The following is a 20322-nucleotide window of genomic DNA, read 5'->3' on the forward strand; positions in this document are numbered from 1 at the left end:
GCTGATTTTTCTGAGCCTTTGCTTTGCAAATGAAGGCATCAACCAATCACCTTGTGCGGAACGGGTAGAGTTGCGCTGTATATTCATAAAACAACAATAAGGTGGCCCCATAGTATTAACCAGGACAGCAAGTTTCATTAGTCCCCCTTCAATCTTTACAAAAGCAGCGCATACCAGACACTTATCTTCCGTCTTTACCTTTCACAATAAAAGCCTGAGACATAAAATGTTCACAGCCGAGTAACATTTTTGAATCGTTAATTCGTCAAGCCCCCGTTATGTTATGAATCCACAGTCATGCTAGCATGCGTGTGTGGCAGAGTGTTGCTTTGACCTAAATGCTAACGTCAGCATGCTAATAGATGCACTATGACAATGGAACAAAGTGGTGGATGGACTGGCATTTAAGTCAAACATGTGAAGTACTCGTGAATTATAATATATTTAATAATGTTCCCCAATTTCACACATGAACAGCAACTTTGCATAGGTTACATGTGTTATAAGTCAAATGTGCTGATACTTTGTCGGGACAGTCTTGTGCTTAAAGTCGGCATACATTGAACTTCGTAATGCGTCAGCACAAAGCCAGACAGCGTTTTAGACACAATAGTGTACATGGCAGCCTATAGATATTCTGCTTTTAAGGTTAGAAACCAGGTCAGTTCAGGGTCACATGGGCTTTAGAAATACAGCTAATAGGCAACTGGCACATTCTGTATATAATAGGTTGACCAGAGTACAAGAGCCTGTTTGATAAAAGAAGGGGGCCAAGTTAAGACTCTAGAGAAGACACATCAATAACAGAATTGTGTGTGTGTGTGTGTGTGTGTGTGTGTGTGTGTGTGTGTGTGTGTGTGTGTGTGTGTGTGTGTGTGTGTGTGTGTGCTTGCTAATGCATAACAAGTTACAACAAGTGACAAACTGACCCTGGCTTACACTGCAAATGTGTTTGGTCCCACTCTGAGTTGTCAACAATCTATATGCATTTGTGATATTTCTTAAAATAAATAAACTGTTCTTGCCAATAAGGTGAGTTCATTACTGGTAAACCTCTCTTTTCTTTCAAGAAGAATTTTTTTTTTTTTCATTTTTATTATAGAAAACTAAAGCACATGTATACATGTAAACTTTAAAAGTATTGATGTGGCTTCTTTTAAGAAAATACAGTGCATAGAGAACGGTCCTAATAAAATATAGCTAGCATCATGACATAATAATACATGCATTACAAACCACATGACCAATACTAAATCAATGCTGTCTTTATCTCTCTACAGGACGGACATGGATCCAAACTGTGTTCCTAATCACGAAGTAAAGAAAAAGATCAAAGAACATGCTCCTCTAAGATATTAATCAGTCCAATCTGCCCAGTGTGTTGCTTTGAAATCCACTCTGCCCTGCTCCGGTTATGAATATCATCCCAGAGGCTGGGCTATTAATAAGTGGACAGACACACACACACACACACACACACACACACACACACACACACACACACACACACTTCCTACTGTGAAGATATGGACCAGAACAAGGCATCCACTGATCTCCATGGGTTAACAGCTTAAAGCAGTGTTGAATAAGTGTTGAGGGAGTAAAGTCCCATCACCACACTAACACACACACACACACACACACACACACACACATACACACAAACATATACACACACACTCAGACACACGTGCACCATTCATGAGGGATTTCATGTGATGTATGGCCTGGGGCAACTACAGTCCTGAGTCTGTGGCGGTGAAGGGACCTCATTGTTCCACGGACAGAGGCTGGGCCGGTTTCTGGAACACTGAGACACCCTACCAAGCATGTAGCGGGGTCTCATGTCACATGACAGAGGGAGCCACAGCTTTCAAAAGATCAGAGGGGAAAGGGGGGAATTTCAGGTAGTTTCCTGCAATGTTTCCTGAAGGGGACAAACACTCACAAAGCGAGCAGACAAATCAACAGAGTGGACAAAAGTTTCACTGCCCTTTTTATGTGTTTGTATTACAGCCTTCTTGTATATGTCACAGTCAAATTTGCAGCCCTCAAAAGAGCATCCTCATCTATTTTTTTTTTTTTTTTTTTTTTTTGCATGGCAAATGTTCCCCTTCTTACTCTGGCACTGGAGCTCTGCATTCTGAATGTCACAGCTGAAAGCAGCCATAAAGCTTATACATGAAAAAAAGAAGAAGTTTCCTGGAAAAGCAGTTGTGGCAGGAAATAGAAAATAAATCTGGGTGCATATATCCATTATCGAGCCACGTTATCGTCAGAGGGGAGTCTGTAGAGAGAGAGGGAACCATGCTGGGTCTCTATGTGCGCCGTAAGATAGGGGAAACCAATTTTCACCTCTCCAATCCTAACGCACGACTTGATTCAGCCCTCGCTAACTCTGCACAACCAGGACTAAATCATTTCATCTAAATAAGCTAGCCAAATGTTTTACACCTCTGCATATTACTGAGTAGCGATAAGGTGCTGGTTCACCATTCCCTGCAAAGCATCTCTTCTTTTCCTTCTTTTTTTTTTTTTTTTTTTTTTTGTCCGCTCCATGGCCTTAACAAAGATGAGCAGGACTGTGTAAGCTTCTGTGCATGCCAGGGCTGCAGAGATAGAAAAGTGCAAAAATAAGGAGGTGAGAGTATTTTAAAACCCTGCCATTTCTTATACCCTCGACGATAAAACAACAGACAAGCCATATTTTATGTTTGTGTTAAATATTCCCATGTGCGGCACCTCTATGACAGCTTATTCTCGGGCAGATTTATCACAACCCTTATCTGCTCAACTCACCAGACAAAGGCAAGGCTCACAGCTTACACTGTAGCGTGCTGATGCCTGAGGCACAAGACAAAGCATACAATCAATACAAATCTGCAGTCCATACATTGAACAGGAGTGGGTTGACACACATCCTTCCAGCACCCATACATCACAACTTCCTATCTAATTAGCTCCCTGAAGAGTATTACTATATCTCTCATTGCACTCTCCGCCAGAGAAAATCATATGCCATCCACGCTAAGTGTCGTTGCTCTTTGTTGTTGCTCTTTGTTGTCGTGATGAAGGGAATCTATTAATGATGTAGTACAGATTTAAGGAAATATATAATTAGTCTTAACACCAATTAATCAAGGTTCTTCATCCAGTTCACCACGGGAAATCTTTTATTCTTAATTCTATGATCTGCTACAGTTCAATCAGAAAGATCAAACCTCTCTCTATGTAAATACCCAGACAGCTAAAGCTCCCTATCTAGAGCAAGACACCTCTAGTGCTGGAGTTGCTTTGTTAACAGTAAATGTTAAACAGTTGGTGTGCAGAATTGGTTTCATGTTGAAGTTTATGAGTCTGCAATTTACTGGAAATAGAGCCAATCTGGAAAAGCCAACGTTTAGCATATAGCGACACAAACCTTAGTTTAGGATTTAAGAATGTATTTTTGGAAGCAAGCTGCTCATAAAGACTATGATGTTGTTGAAATGTCCCTTTTTATGTCCATGTTATTCATTGCTCTGTGCTTAAATGGATCCCCATAAAATCTAATTTCTGCTTTTATTCTTAGTGTGTTCTTCTTGCAAGAACCCATGTGGAACCAACTGCCAAGTCCTAAGACGACTGTATCTAAATATCATATGTAGCTGCTTGAAAGGCTGGTAAGTTCAATTTCAATCATCCACCAAAAGAGAACATATAGGAGAGAAGCATAAATTTCTCTTTCTGTTGGTTGGACATTTTATCATAAGCTGAGTATAAATGCTGGTTTCCAGGAATACCCTGCTCCACACTGATAAATGTTCACGCATCAACACCTGGAAGTTGCCCGGTACAACTTAGTCTTATCCACTGAGCGACCCCACCGGAGCAAGAGGGGGTTAAGTGCCTTGCTTAAGGGCACCCCAGTGGTGGTTTCTCTTCCCCAGCCTAATTTCTCATGCCTGTCCAAGGATTGACCTCCCCCACCCCCCCCCCCCCCCCCCCGCCCCCCCCCCCCCGGTCATAAGTTCACTTCTGCAACCTTTAGGCCACATTCCGTTTCTTCTTGTATGTGTGCTTGTATGCATATGTCTGTCTCTGGAAACAAAGGGGAAACAGGAAGAAAAAATAGCATTTGCCTCAGGCACCCAGAAGGGGTGACCACTGCACCCACCATCAATAAAGATCTTACATTAGAGTGGATGGGCTTTCCCCTCAACACCACCGCATAACTCAGCGCTGTCCTGAAGGATTCTCGACTGTCAAGGGTGAAAATGAAAATAGGTTCTCTCTTTGTCTAGAGTCAAATACACGTGGGAATTAAATCTGAGGAATATGCTCACCTTTCTTTGTTTTTCCCCCCAAAAGAGGAACAAATGTGACTAGATAGTGGTTAAGGAAAGATTACACAAGAGGAAAATGTCAGTGGGACTAAAGCACACTGTCACTAGAGGGAAATATGACAGCGTGTGCATCAGCAGCAGAAATGAAAAAAAAAAAAAAAAATGACGTGGCTGAAGCTCTCAGGCCCTCTTCTTACTGATCCTGATTTTAATCCAGTGCAATGGCGTCGGAAGAATGACTAATTTTGTGAAGTTCGCAAACCAACGCTTTATGTTCAAAAAGCATCTGTCAATTCATGGGGAGATATGAGAACGTAGCATATGTAATATATTCAGTGAAGTCAAAATATGTTTGCTAAAAAAAACAAAAACTGAAGTCGGCTGTTCAACCTGCTTTAACAGAAATGTCACATTAGAGACTCCTTATCTCCTGTTGTTCTGCTTATTCCTGCATTTATCTCTCAGCTGTTTGTCAACCTGGCCTCAAAGTTATCAAATCAGGATAACTGTTGCTCTATTTCATATTCTCGAAGTAAAGGCTTGATGCGTGCTTTCTCCCGATTTTCTTTTTAACATACATTCTGTTTCCTGTCTTAAGTATTGCTTTAAACATCTGATTTTTTTATACAAATAATTCAGTCCTTAGTGTGCACAGAACAAACACATATTTCTAACGTTGCTATACACAGATCTTTATGACTGGAAAGGGTGTGATGCTACAATGTGGAAAAGAGAAGAGAAACCTCTCTGAGGGACTTTTTTATTTGGAGCCTTAATCTTTTCAGCACATTAGAGGTCTCGGCGGTGTCTCAGCAGAGTTCAATAATATTTCTAAATGTGTGCAGCAACAGATTTTATTCTGTTGCAAATAAATAGATGTAGCCTATATTGTCGACTTCCGAGCGAAAAGAAGTGAATGCAAACAGGTGCATGTACTCAACTACTGTACTTGAGTACAATTTTGAGGTACTTAAATTGTATGCTACATTTTACTTCACTGCATTTGAAAGGCTAATATTTTTGTTTTTTTCAATCTCTTTTGACAACTAGCTACTTCTACAAATTACAATTTCCCAACAGAACATGTCATTAAATTTATAAAATATGATGCATTGATGAAGATTAAACAACCCGACAGATTATAAAATTAGCTTCACCTCCACCAACTCCAAAGTAAAATGTCACTCACACATTAATACATCTGTAATAGCCACATAATATGACATGTAATCATATAATGATCTCAGGAGTCCCTTTCTGCAGAATGATTATTACTTTTGATACTTAAGTAGAAGATACTGTGCCTTTATGCTATCAACATTTTGAATGAAGGACTTTTACTTGCAATGGAGTATTTTTTACCTCGTTTTATTTCTGCTTTTACTCGAGTGAAGGACCTAAAGACTTGCTCAACCACTGCGGCCGAGTCATATGTTTGACCACCTGTGGGTCATCAATCAGTCCCCTTTATTGGTTTACTATACATACCGACGCGCAATGGCTGTGCATAATGAAACAAGGGCTCGCTCTGGGGACGTTGCTGGTGGAAGACCAAGGACAGAATTAATCTGGTTTCTGTCCAAACAAGGTTAAAAAGGCATGTGACATCATCCCTGTGTGGATAATTGTCGGAGTGGATGTTATGCTCCGTCATGTGCACTCAATTTCAGGATGACAGAGTTGTGCAGCAGAACAATGTGAACACGGGGGGGGGTAATAAATCTGCTGAAAAGACTGTGTGTGCAAATTGGCGTACATACACAGGCTTTTCGGCGTAATACATACACAGAAGTGAATGCATGCTGGAGCGGTTCACTTTAAATCTTCTGTGCTATATCTTCTATTTGCCTCCTCATTGGCAAAACTTATGCTACATTTTGCCACGGGCATGTTGATCGAACAAATGCTCTGCACAGAGGGAAAGGACTGACTATTCATATTCTTTCACTTAGCAGACAATGCATATAGAGGTCACATCTGACTCCATCTCTAACTTTGTAAATATAGTCTGTGCCAGAGCAGAACAAAAAAAAATAACTGCCAGAGGAAATTCAGCAAATTCAATGATAGCGCAGCATTTTCAAATATCCGCGTTATCTCCATTCTTATACCGTCCTACATTGAGTCCACAAAATTTGGGAATCTGGCCACATGAGATTGGAAGACACTGACAACACATTCTGATAAAAAATATCAGAGATGCGATACTAGCAATGCCTCAATTCTCCCCCTTTCTTTGGAAAGGACAGGCAAAATGATCATACTTTAGGTCCGACATCAGGTTTAAAATTCCAGTCAGTAAGTGCACACGGCTTTCTGAAAGTGACCGTATGGATGAGGTCAAACTCTAAAGCCTATATTTATTTATTTATCCATCCTCTTTTTGTTACTCGTCCTCACTCAAATGAAGACTTAGCTCTGCTTCTGGCTTTCAAATGGAGTGGACAGATTAAGCTGAGTTGGGCCTTCTTTCCAACGATGTGTTGGCGTGGCACTTCCATCCACAGCCCCCTCCCCCTCCCCCTCTCTTTCTGCAAAAAAAAACAGTTAAGAGGTGACACGTCTTTATTTCTGAAACTGGAAGGTAGCCGGAGATTAAAAAATGTAAAAAAAAAAGGCAGCTTTTGAAAGAAAAGAAAATGAGCAACATTGTTTTGGTTCTTTTCTTTAATTCCTCTCAGGATACGCAACACATTTTGAGTGTGTTAGTGTTTGTTGTGGGGGTGCTGTTGGTGATGATGATGGTTAGGATATTCCAGTTGCTATAGACACAAAATTGACATTTTAAAGAGCTGAAGAGCTGTTCAGTTACCTCTGCTGCTCAACCAATTACAATTTCATCTTAATTGAATGTGCAAGAGTGAAGACACGGCAACAAAGTGCAGGAAAGGAGTACTTTAGGACTGAGATTTGGAGGTCCTTTTCCAGTGTATCCTTCTTACTCAGACAAACAGACTTTTCTATGTTATGAAGTTATGTTTGGCAATTATTCTCCTTTAGAGTAAACAAAAGCACACAGAATATATTTTAGAAGTAGATCTCAACTAATGCAGTAGAAGGATCTTGAGGGTTATTGTAAAAAACATTATGGTGTAGGAGATGGAAGACAAGGGACTTAAACACTGAAAGGACAGTAACTTTGGAAAAATTCCGATATGAATGTCTAACTTGGACTTCTGAAGCCTCACATAAGCTTCCGCTGAACTTCAGCATGCATCTCTTCACGAAGCAAGGACTTTTGGATTTTGGCCCGAGTTGTGCTGTGGAGTGATCTCTTCACAACCAACAGCTGGAAATAATTAGTGACCAATACATCTGTAAAAGAACAGTTTTGTTTCAAGGCAGACCAAATATAAAGCGATGCTTTAATGCTAGTATAGACTAACTGGTGAAAAGCCTTAAAGCCTGAGCATCAGATGTTTGAGAGCAGCTGCTAACTTGATCCCATTGACATGTAGTATTTAGGTCAGCAAGGCTATACTCAACACTCAGAGACATGAAGACATCGATGTGCTCTTGTGACTCGTTAAGAGTCTAAAATTCCCCCAAACCAAGCTACCTCTTTAGATTAACTTTGAATTAAAATTCCACTGTGAGTGAATTACTACACTGGCGGTGTGTCAGTGATGTTGTGTGCTTCATTTCAAATATTGGATTCAGTCAAACTGAAAAAAATCAGTTTGCTTCTTAAAATACACAACTTGGCATTATAATCAGCTGAAGTACTTGTTTACGGGCAAATGCTGATTGGAGCTGGTTCACACGTACTGGCTTGACTGAAACATGTCCCAGTTTTATACATACCGTCTTATCACAACATCACAACAGGGAGAACAAACGGACGAATTAAAAACAAGAAAGAAATGATCTCTTTGAAACATTTATTATGAAATTATAAAGGTAGAATAGCACTGTTCAAATAAAGCTTCTTTTTTTTTTTTAAACAGAAAAGGAGTTGCAGTGTTCTGAATAACTGGCAGAGTTTATTTCAGATGTAATTAATGTATACCCAGAAATGAAAAAAAAGGAGAAAAGCACGGCAAATTAATAAATAAAACAAAATAAAAATAAAACAAGTCCATTATTGTTCAACACAGCACATTAGGCAAGATTACCAGGAGTTCAATTTACATGAAACATCTCATATATACAAGAAAGATTTACATCGATGAGGGTTACAGAGTCTTTGTGAGCTATGGGGCCCAGTGGCAGAGCAGTCAATGGCAGTCACATTTCAAGTCAAGTGTGGCTCTTTTCTTGAGGGGGAAGGGGAAGGAGGGGGGGGGGGGGGGGGGGGGGGGGATTTGGCTGGCGATGCCATTATCACAACTATTAGTCTAGACACTGGCACACGCTAATGACTGAGCGGCGGCCTGTATGTCACTTGACACAACAAAACCCAACGACAAGATCGCGTCTCCCTCTGGGTTTTGTCAAGTCAGGACGTACAGCACCACTTTTGCCCATCTTTTCCACACACCCGTCTCTCTAATGATAAGGGGAGAAGGGATGGTAACCGGGAGAAAGTGGGGCTTACGTGCTCAACACAAAGCACCCTCATCTGTCACAAATGATCAGGACACAAAAGGTGAACACACCCCTTGGTGATTTAGCATCGCATGTAACTGCATTGACCCCGATAAAGCATGGGTGAGAGGTGTGGGCTGGAGACGGGGGGGAAGATAAGGAGTGGGTGGAGGGACTAAGTGAGGGGTGGAGAGGAGAGATGGGTTGTTGGGGTGGGGGGGGTGGGGGTCGGGGGGGGGGGGGGGGGGGGGGCATTCAAACAATGAAGTAGCATCATAACTTCATCTTTTTTTATCAGCTTTTTTTTTTTTTTTTGGAGACAACAAGTAGTCAAGAAACATTTTCTTCCACCCTCTACTCTTGTACAGTATTTAAGGTAAATCGGAGAGAAGTCAGATGAGGTGTTGATACTGTAAGTGTTTGGAGCTGCAGTTTGTCTTTTTTTTTCTCATCGTGCAGTGTTGGGAAAAAATACGAAGCTAGTATGTCAACTTGATTGATTGCCTCAGAAAAATGGGAAATGTGTTTTGTGGATTAGCGAAAACATGGAGATGAATTAAGTAATGAAAGCTGCGATGACTTTGGTTTTTGTGCATGCAAAACATCCATTTCACAAAGCAAACCCCCTGAAGATTGATCATCAATCAATTTGCTTTGAGAAATTGCGGACATGGATGATGAATTTAAAATGAATGGGTTGCCAGCCGAAAAGTGATGGACAAACAACAAACCAAGAAAAAAAGAATCGCATACAGTAGCCTGTGCGCGCACACACACACACACACACACACACACACACACACACACACACACGCAAAGGCCTTTTGATTAATGACAGTATTTGTCATTATCAAAATTGTATTGTTTAAGTTTCAACAGTGCAATGATGAAGAGAGGTATCTCAACACATGTATGAAAATGGTTATGACAGAAATGATAATCAATAATATGTTCACAAAAAAAATTTAAATAAATAAATGTAATTCCTGGTAACTTGCCATCATCTGTGTTTTGGCAATACTGTCCCCGGCAGTTATAGACAACACCGAATAACAAAAGGCTATAAATAAATAAATATATTAAAATCAGTGGCACTTCATTTTTCTCAACAGAGGGAAATAAAAACACATAAATGAACTCCATAGTTCAGCCAGCGCACCAACAGGGAGCTTTGATTTATTTTGTTGTTTTGTGCAGACAAAACTAGATCCCCTTGGGGCAATAATCTACTCTGGTAGCACTCACACCCACTACCTTAGTATAGCCCGCAATCCATTTCATTTCCTTTTACCCACCTAGACATAGAAGACATGACAAGTTTTTTAAAGAAACACAATGTTCTCTGCAGTAAAGAGCCCTGCAAATCCTCCACTGATGGTTTGAAGCTTTGATAGAAACTTCACTCACGGACTTATTGGCTTACAATCTCCTGATAGCTACATTTGTTTTGAGGATGGGCAACATTTTACTCAATAACAGATTGCAGTGAGGGCTACTCGTCTCGCATCTACCGGTAGCTTGCTTAATCATGAAGCGTGTGTTGGCGACAGACCCAATTGTAGACCCAACACAGAATTTGCTCAAATATTTGGTTGATTAAAGTCTTTCTTGTTATGTATCCAGTTGAAGCATTTACTCATATGCAGAGAAAGTGTGAGACATGTTGGCGTCATTTACTTTCAAGAAAATTTCAAATCCAGCGAAACATCTTCCGTCAAAAAGTGTCATGGACGTGTACAGTATATGATATCACACACACACACACACACACACACACACAGCATCCTGGAGAAGTGACAGGATAGCTGAGGAGAAGGATGTATGATCACAGTCGGCAACAATCACTAGCCTCTCTCCATCTTCCCCTTTCATACCACCAAACTCTTGTGTCAGCACAACCCAGAAGATATTGCAACAGACTTTTCCCCTCAGGTGCAACATTGTCATAGTTCATTAATCTTCTCAAACTTCTCGTGCTGCCATCAGCCCCCGTACGTACTACTAATCCCCTTATTAATGTGGCAAATGAACCTGCACAAGAAGGACGACTCCCCCAAGGCTCCATAATTACAATGGTCTGTACAAACTCCTGTTTGCAAAGAATGTCCATTCATTAAATGTACTGACAAGACTACTTCAGGAATACCGTGCTAAAGATTCCCTGTTCCTCCTCGCACGGTCTCTCTCTGGCCCTGCTCTTTACATCTACTACCATATCTAACTCCCTGCTATTTAGTTGTTTAGATACTATAATACAACTCTATTTCGATTGTACTGGTAACTCAATGATATGGGAGTTGGACACAGACAGAAAAAAAAATGAACAAAATTCCAAACAAAAGTCTTCAGAACTATTTTGATTAAGCCAACCTAAAATGTTGGCTACTGTTTTAGATGTGCTGCAACTGTAGCAAAGCTACCCAAAAGGGAGCTGTTACACTGCGTCCTCAGAGCTAAGGCATGGCTTCTGCTGCAGAAGAGCACATCAGAGCAGTGTGGGCTAACTGAGCTGTAGGTACAGACGTCCTATTAGTGCTCGCATTTTCTCTGCCGTGCAAGAAAAACACGGTAATAACCCACAGCAATTAAGCCTTTTTGCACAGAGGTGTTCAGGCCACACGGTCGCACAACTGAAAGCCCTATGTAATGGCCGTAATTGTGCATTCAAGCGAATGATGCATATTACCATTACAAAGAGAATGGAAAGAGGACGCATCTTGTGTATCAGTCTACTGCATGTATGCTCTCTATCTCTACAGACACTAAACAGCCTTAACTTCACATTCACCGAGGGATTTATTTAAGGTTAGCGGTGACGAGTGAGAACTTAAATTATGGATTGTAGCTCTTGTCACACACCACCATCTCCGTGCCTGCTTTCAAATCCTGTACCCTCAGTGAAACCACGTTAATGTGTCCGTAACATGGGCCTTGGGATCTGATCCACAGTAGACGGTTAATGCGTAGCCACTGGGCTCGTGTTCTGTTAGTGAACCACATAAGACTACTGAAAGGGAGAGAGTTAGTCTGATGGTGAGACGTCTGTGATTATACTTGCTTTCTTAGATGCTCGTGAAACTAGGACAGTGTTTTCATGCTTTTTTCTTCTTTTTTTTCCCCTCAGTGTTGTTTACACTAATGTAGGTCCCTGGAGGGTAAATAATAAGTGGGGGCGAAAAAAAAAAAAAGAGAAGCAAGGATTGCTTCTATCGCTATCAGCAAAGTTTGGGGTCTGTATGAAGCTGATTCTACTAGGCATTCGTCTGTGATGACACTGTTGTAGATGTCTGCTATTTCCATACACTGTGTTCTGTGTTCCCTCAGAGGAAGACGCCACTGAAACCTGCAATGTTTCGACATTGCCGTCGTTCTCCACCTTTTCATCCCCCCCCGCCACCCCCACCTTCTTGTTCATCAATTTCCTTTCAGTTTCCTTATTCATTGATTGGTGCTGATGTTTCATAGACGTGACTCTCGAGAACTGGAGCAAAATGGCTTTTAAAAATCTTAGAGAGAAGGTCAGTTTTAAAAGCCATTCCCCTCCACTTCTCGTTCGCTTTCACTTAATTGCTTATTTTGTGTCAACTTCCGGGTGATTGATGGCGGTTTGTCACTCGTAAGGCAACATCGAATGCTAAATTTCATCATCCTATCATATATACCTTTGTGATGCTAGTGCTGCATTTAATGTAGGACCTCGCTAAACTCATTTTGATATGCAGGGCATCAAATCACATTTAAGTCTGAAAAATAAATGGTTATAAATTTCGACGATATTGACATTTTTTTTTATCATCTATGTATGTAAAAGACAGACTTTAATAATGCAGTTCTTATCTTTTTCCAAAGCGCTCCTACTCTGCGGGGAATATGATATGATAATCCTATGATATTACCTTTTGGATATACTGTCTGTTTAAAGATTCACTCAAAAGTAATTGGTATTTTTGGGCTTTTACTTTTCTTTTTCTTTTTCTTTAAATTACAGCTCCTCTCCTCTGTTTGTATTCAATACGCAGGCATAATTCAAAAAGGAATTGGACATACTGGATGAACGTCTACTTATCAATACTAGTGAAATAGAGACGACATGCGCATGTCAATACAAATGGTTGCATTGTGCAAAACAATCAAAATATGGATGTAGCAATGACATTGATAACATACCCCGCTTTATCCAGTAAGACGTGTCAGTGCAATCATTTGACCACAATCAATAACTGCCATTTAACCTGAAATCTGAAGAGGGCTCCTTATAAGTGTGATGCTTTGGAATAATTATGACTGGGAACCAAGCAGATATTCTTCATTACAAATCTCCAAAGAACGATATTAGCAAATAGCGGAAAGGTAGAAAATGAGTTTTTCCTTCTAGTAATAAAGGAAATGAAGATAAGGAAGTGTACCCTTGTGTGCAGTCAAATATATTAGTGCATATTCATTTGAGTAATCCATGGGTACTGCTAAAGGGAGGGCTATCTCACTTCCTCAGGACTTTTATTGCGAGTGGGTTTTGTCTGGATGTAAATATTATAGTTTAATCAATAAAAAAATACTGACTTGATTATGATTTGATTTGTGAATGACATGATTATAAGATGTGATGCTTATGCTTCATGTTCCAAATAAAAAAAAAAAAAAAGATAGGTGACAATGGGGATTGGCAAGACTCAACGGAACCGGTTTGTGTCATTAAGGAAGTAAAAAGAAAAAAAGATTGAGACGACTTGAGGCCGATTTCAACCCGCGGCTTCTACAACGACTACGTCTGTGCTCTGCAGAAGTACACAGAAAAGTGTGAATCAAAGTGTGCATTCCAGAGGAATGTGCGTGAGCCAACCCTAGCTGAAATGGTCAATCATTTATATCATCAGCGGGCGCTATATAGAGCACGCCGGCTCGGTTTGTGTGCTTCTTTGAAGCATTTGTCAGAATTATTGATTCCGATAAATCTTGTGTGGTATTGTGGGATGACTGAGCAAATCAATGAAGTTATGCTTACAGTATAGTGTCATATCTCATGTGTCCCCCTCTAGGCTTGAACACCCCCAACCGCCGCCGTCACCCGTTTCATCGCCTTGTCTCGTCTCCGTCTCTCTCACACATCACCAACCACACACACACACACACACACACACACACACACACACACACACACACACAAACACACACACACTCCAGCGTCGCCGGGCAAATGACGCCAAACTGAATGCCTCTTTTGACTGCTACCTCTCGCACAGAAACACATTAAACGCAACCCCAGATGCAGTGACCCGGAGGTATGCAGCGATGGCAGTCGCACAGTGTCGCCCCTGTAATTCCACTCTCTCTCACTCTCTCTTTCTCTCTCTCTCTCTCTCTCTCTCTCTCTCTCTCTCCGGATAGATCTTATCACTCACATCTCTAACTGCCATTATCAATCTTCCCTGTGCAGCCTCTACATCATTAGGCGAGAGTATTTCACTAAGAACACCAACATAGGTTTCACTCCTTTCTTCTCCTCCCTTGCATTTATAAGTCCACTGCAGGTTGGCGTGTTGCCAGGCTGTGCCGTGCAGCTCAACACTGCCACCTAAAGGTTCAGTACCACCACCCATCAAGCATGACCCACTGACAACACTCCCACTCTGCCTCGCATTTCTCTCTCTCTCTCCCCCCCCCCCTCTTCTCTGTATTTGTCCACGTGTGTTCCAACTGTGTGTTGTGAAGTAGTGCTTTATTAGCAGAAAAATTAATAAGGCTTTGATAAAAAAGCAGCATGGATTACGTTGAAATTTGAGGCTCATTATTGGCTAATCCTTTTTGAATTGGATGCGTATCAAGTTCCAGACAAGCTTCAGTCAGTCCGCTAGTGTGCTTTGAGAGGAGGCATTTAATTTGAGTTTAGATGATGTGGCAAAGCCTACAGTGACATTCACAATAGCACAGCAGCAGGCTAATTATTGACTGTTGTTATTGCTGCAGGTGTTGAAAAGGTTACAAAGTATCTTGTGACATAATAACACACATCAAAACAAATAATAAAATTATAAGAAATAAAAAAAAAAAACCATGAATACACTCAGACTTATATGAGGAGGTGAAAGTCAGCTAATTTTTTTTTGGAAGAATGTGTGCAGCTGTTTTCTCTGATGAAAACAGTAATCGGAGTAGATGTAGGCAAGAAAAAAATGTTTCTTTCACAAAGAACATTGAGTCACAATTAATGTTATGTTGGTACATTTTTACCAGTGATCTAACCTGGGTGCTGAATAGACGAAATAAGGCAAGGCAATCCCTCACCCACTTGCATTTTTGTTAAATATGAATTAAATATATATTTATGACAAAACATCAGTCTATAATTATTCCCCCAAAATGATGCATGTGATTGTTGAGTCCATAATCAACTCCATTAATTAGCAGTTTGACTTACTTTTTCTCTTTTTTTTTAAGTTTGAGAAATAGTGGAACTTGCTGAAACCGTATGTCTCCTGCACTCTTTTCTGTTGCTTCACAGTAACTTAGAGTGAGTCTCTAATCTAGACTGGCACTTTAGCACTGTGGAACAGGGCAGTTATAGGCAGTACTTATAGACCAGTAAAAGTGCTCTTTTACCTGCTGTCTGGTGTGCATGGGCCCCTTCGTCTTGAACCCTCCTTGGGAGCTGCACTCTGAGGCACTGAAGTGGTCGGAGCTCGTGGAGGACCTCTTGGAAAGGGTGTCACAGCCTCCGACAAATGTGTTATCCAATGGGAGCTCCTGAATCACGTGATGCTTCTTCACGGAGACCGGCGTGTCGGCCTTGAGGTGGAAGGCCGACTGCGGCGAGGCGGACTTGTAGTGCCGGGCCAGGTCAGGGCTGCTGGGTTTGAAGGTCGTGGTAGGCGTGGCATTCCAATCGAAGCGTCCAATCCCCTGCTCCTCCAGCTCGGTGGGCAGGCTGATGGTTCCGTTGATCGGCTCGTGGGCAGGGTCGTCGGGTTTGTTCCCCTCGATGGTGACAAAGTTGAGCAGGGAGCTTTTTGGGGACTTCCTTTTCTTGCGCTTCTTCTTCTTGTTCTGCTTGTTCTCTGTGTTGGGGGACATCCACTCAGCCCCCTGCTTTTTCCTCTGCGCAGCCTTGAACCTGGAGGCGTGGCGGCAGCGCAGAAGCACAGTGACAAATATGACAATAATCACCACCAAGGCGCCAGTAACAAAGGCTATCATTATGGTTAAATAGTCGCCGCTTTGATAGGTTTCGCCGCTTTCTCCAATGTTTCGGTCAATCGGGGTCTCCATGGTGCGTCGGATGAGATCGTAGATGAGCGTTGAGTTGCCCACGGTGTCATTGACATACAGGAATACCAGCACCAGCGTATGGAGGGATCTGGGATATCCCAGGTCACTGATATTGACCACTAATCTGTGTAAGCCTATGTCAGTCACAGCTGGTTTTTCCTCCAGAGTAATATTCCCTGTGACAGGGTCAATTCTGAACAGACCTTTGTTGTTCCCACTCACAATGGTGTATTTGAGTTCCGCATTCATCCCTGTGTCACCGTCTACAGCGAACACCTCCGCTACCACGGATCCCGGGATAGAGGAGAGAGGGACGAGCTTGAACGACGTGTTGGAGGGGGGGTAGATGACGATGGGGGTGTTGTCGTTCACGTCGATGACATTGATGGTCACCTTGGCGGCCGAGGAGCAAGGGGGCCTGCCACTGTCCACGGCCCTGACATCGAAAGTGTAGGAGCTCTGCTGCTCCCTGTCAAATGACACGTTGGATTTTATCACGCCAGAGTAGGGATCCAGTATAAAGTTCTCGTTGTCATTCAGTATGGACAGAGAGACGGCAGCATTTTCTCCGGCATCAGAGTCGGTCACAGTTATCACCCCCACAGTGCTGTATTTAGGAAGATTCTCAGACACAAAGAACTGAAAGTGGTTGTGTGTGAACTTCGGGTTGTTATCGTTTTCATCCAGCACGGTTACAATGACGGCCGCCTGCGTTTGCAGAGGGGGCGTCCCGTTGTCTCTGGCTGTGACAGTGAAGAGAAACCTGTCCTGATCCTCCCGGTCAAAAACCCTGGATGCAGTCAGGACCCCCGTTTTGCGGTCGAGATCGAAGAATGACGCGTTCGGGCCCAGCTGATAAACTATGTCTGCGTTTTTCCCGCTGTCCTCGTCTGTGGCGCTCAGAGTAGTGAGGAACAGGTCACGTTTGTTGTTTTCCATGACGGCCAGCTCAATGACGGGCTGAGTGAAAATCGGCGGGTTGTCATTCTCATCCTCCAGCCTCACTCTCACCAAGGCAGTCTGATTCAAGCTCGGTTTCCCAGAGTCAGACGCCACGATTTTAAAGTTGTATTCCTTTGTCCCTTCGTAGTCGAGAAGCGCTGAGGTCTCTAGCAGATACTGGTTGTCGTACACGGCCTTGAGATGGAAGGGCACATCCTTCTCTATGAAGCAGATGACCTTGCCGTTGATGTCTGTGTCTTTGTCCGACACCGTGATGAGAGCTATCTTGGTATTGATGGGATCCTTCTCCGAGAGGAAAACAGTGCCATTAATGGGGCTGATTATGTATCGCAGGTCTATATTCGGCGGATTGTCATTAACATCAGTCACATTTATGGTAACAGTAGCTCTGGCAGGACTGGAGCTGCCATCACTGGCTAAGACAGAGAGCTTATGAATAGCAGTCTCCTCTCTGTCCAGGAGCCTCTGCACTGTAATTAGGCCAGATGTTGTGTTTAATGCAAAGAGTCTTTTAGTAGCAGGAGACACCTGAGTCCCAAACACATAACGTATCTCTGCATTTGCCCCTATGTCTGCATCCGTGGCCAGGAGCTGCACAACAGACGTGCTGATAGGGGAGTTCTCTGGTATATGCACATCTATCTGACCCTCTTTAAACACTGGCCTGTTATCATTGACATCCGTCACCGTAACTTGCAGAATGGCAGTGCTGGATTTCTGTGGACTGCCCCCGTCCTCCACTTTGATCTTCATCACATATGTATCCTTCTGCTCTCTGTCCAGATTCTGCTGCACAATGAGCTGGGGCCACTTCTCCCCCTCAGGCGTTTCGACTATGTCTAAGCCGAAGGCACTTTGCCCGTTGATCAGCTCGTATTTGTGGACACTGTTGGGGCCAGTGTCTGGGTCAGTGGCAGAAGGAATAGCAAATCGGCTGTTAATGAGCGTGTTCTCGGGGATGGAGATGTTGATCACAGGGGACGGGAACATGGGGGCATTATCGTTTGTGTCTTTGACAATTATTTTGATCTTAATCAGCCTGAAATAGTCATTAGGGAGGATGACCACTTCGATTTCAAAGGAGCACTCGCTGTCCTCAAACGAGGGACCGGGGCACAACTTCTCCCTGTCGATTCGGTTTGATGTTGTGAATATCTCGCCTGTGCTGCTCAGAACGCGCACCAGTGGGTTGTCTCCCGCTTTGGAGACGAGCCGGTACACAAGATTAGCACTTGCTCCGGTGGCAGCATTTGTGTGGGAAATATTTAGGTCCTTTGGTATGTTTCCAATCAGGACATTTTCCTGCAACTCCTCTCTGATGGGGTAGATTAGCTCTTGGGCTATTGAAGGATCTAGCCATATGCAGGCAAGTAGGGCGCCCAACAGGTAATAGTCTTTTAGATCCATGACAGCGTAAATGTGTTTCCAGCCTTCACAACTCAAAGGTGTCTTTCTATGCGTCGTCGTTACAGGCAGCAACTCCTTGCATGTGATGGCAGGAATCTTCCACAGACAAACCTACGAATACATGACAGAGTTTCCCTTTAGTGAAATAACTTTGCCTTGCACAGTGATTACATTTAATTAACAGCCCACCCATCTCACAGTCAGCTGTTTTTGTCCACTTTATCTCTAATTTGTGTTACATGATTCACTGTTATATCTGCAGATAGTTCTTTATCAACAATTCATAGGAGAGAGAAAGAAAAAAAAAACAATAACACTGCAGCAACCATTTAGGCAGCCATTCATGTATTTTGCTCCCTTAAGAAATCCTCCGCATTTCATAGTCACTAAGAATTTCCAGCGCCTCAAACCCCCATGGCCAAAAAAAATAATAATAAAAAAAAAAAAACTTCACAACACATTACACACTGGTATTAATTTTACACTTAGATAGCCGAAATTAAAGAGCTTTAGCTGTGTGTGTGGGCTCCTAAGCGAATGAATGCGCATGAATGAAGCCTACAAAATGAGCTCAGACAGAATTTGAATGCTTAGTGGGCAACTGAGACCTTATTCTCATCGTACATACCCAAATCCGTTACAGCGCGGGATAAAAACTGGAGTGTGTCAGCTCATAGTCTTCTCCTCCAGTGTGGCAGTGAGCTTATCCAGGTAAAGATATCCTTCTCAGTCAGATCAAGCTGTGGGTCCAGGAAAGAGAAGAAGAAAAAATAGATATCGCCCCGCAGGAGTAATCAGACTCAAGAACAGGTTTGGGGTAAAAGCAGCTGGTCGCACAAACTGGGATAAATAAGAAGCTGCAAATGTCGCAGTTCCGTTTCCCCCATTTAACTTCAGGAATGGACAGGATCTAATTGTGCGACCTGCAGTGATTGCGTCGCTCTCCAGCAGACACAGCCAGGTGATCAGTGGTTTATGGAGTCTTCCGTTAGAACCGGTCCCAAAAAATCTGTTCTCATCTCCCGAACACGTCCCGAGGAAACCGGCGGGTGTCTTCTTTTGTTTTTTTTATCTTCTTTTTTTATCCCCCCGGCTACCTGTTAAGGTGAAGGCGCTGACGAGGTGAACGCAAGAGACACCGGTGTCCCGTCATGTTTCAAGTTCATCAGACGCAAGGTTAAAAAAGAGATCGTGAAGGCGTGTAAGCAGAAAAAAAAGAAGAAGAAAAGAGAGAGAGAGAGAGATAAATCTCAGAGTCGAGCCCGCTTAGAAGTGCCAACCTAAATATAAAGGCTGTTCAGCTTGACACCGATGCGCAGCGCGTATGTGCCGTTTATCCTTGCACTCTCACTCCCGGAGCAGAATATCTTGCACTAACTCTGTGTAAACCCATAGGAGGTGGTGGTGAAGAACACCACACCGACGCCTCCACCCCGCCGACCCTAGTCATTGGACACCGCCCCTCTCCTTCAGTGGCGTCGACAACCCGAGCGGCAACGCGATTGGCCCGGAGTCACGTCACTCAATGCGGGACCGGAGGGTTGTCCGCGGTGAGATGCTCCGTGGAGATGCTGCAGGCTGCAGAGACGCTTAAACCAAAAAAATAAATAAAAATGTAAAAAAAAGCCCGAGGCTGGAGGGGGACGATGATGACGCCGATGAGGATGATGAAGCTGCTAGCTGCTGAGGATAACGTAGTAAAAAAAAAAAAAAAAAAAAGAGTGATTGTCCTCCTTGCTTTTACGCTGTTGATGATTATATAAAAAGGCAGATAGCAGTCATTGGCTCTGAAGGGACGCAGCAGTAGAGGACTATGCCAACCTGTTAGGCTGTTGTC

The 20322-nt window shown here is 42.7% G+C and overlaps 1 protein-coding gene across 4 annotated transcripts in view; it reads right to left on the reverse strand.

The window, feature by feature from the left end:
• Positions 1–19831, reverse strand: part of LOC137887291 (protocadherin-9) — a 185370-nt gene extending 165539 nt beyond the window's left edge. For all 4 annotated transcript variants that reach the window (XM_068730156.1, XM_068730154.1, XM_068730155.1 and 1 more), the window contains exons 1-2: positions 19114–19831; positions 15450–18596 (exon numbers count right to left, since the gene is read on the reverse strand). In XM_068730156.1, the coding sequence (XP_068586257.1) occupies positions 15450–18485 (3036 nt within the window). In that variant the 5' untranslated portion in view covers positions 18486–18596; positions 19114–19831. The remainder of the gene's footprint in view (positions 1–15449; positions 18597–19113) is intronic.
• Between the last annotated feature and the right edge of the window lie 491 nt (positions 19832–20322).

This window comes from Cebidichthys violaceus, unplaced genomic scaffold (genome assembly GCF_023349555.1).
Source record: "Cebidichthys violaceus isolate CVI_PGR_0920_01 unplaced genomic scaffold, fCebVio1.0.p SCAF_5, whole genome shotgun sequence".
Lineage (NCBI taxonomy): Eukaryota > Metazoa > Chordata > Actinopteri > Perciformes > Stichaeidae > Cebidichthys > Cebidichthys violaceus.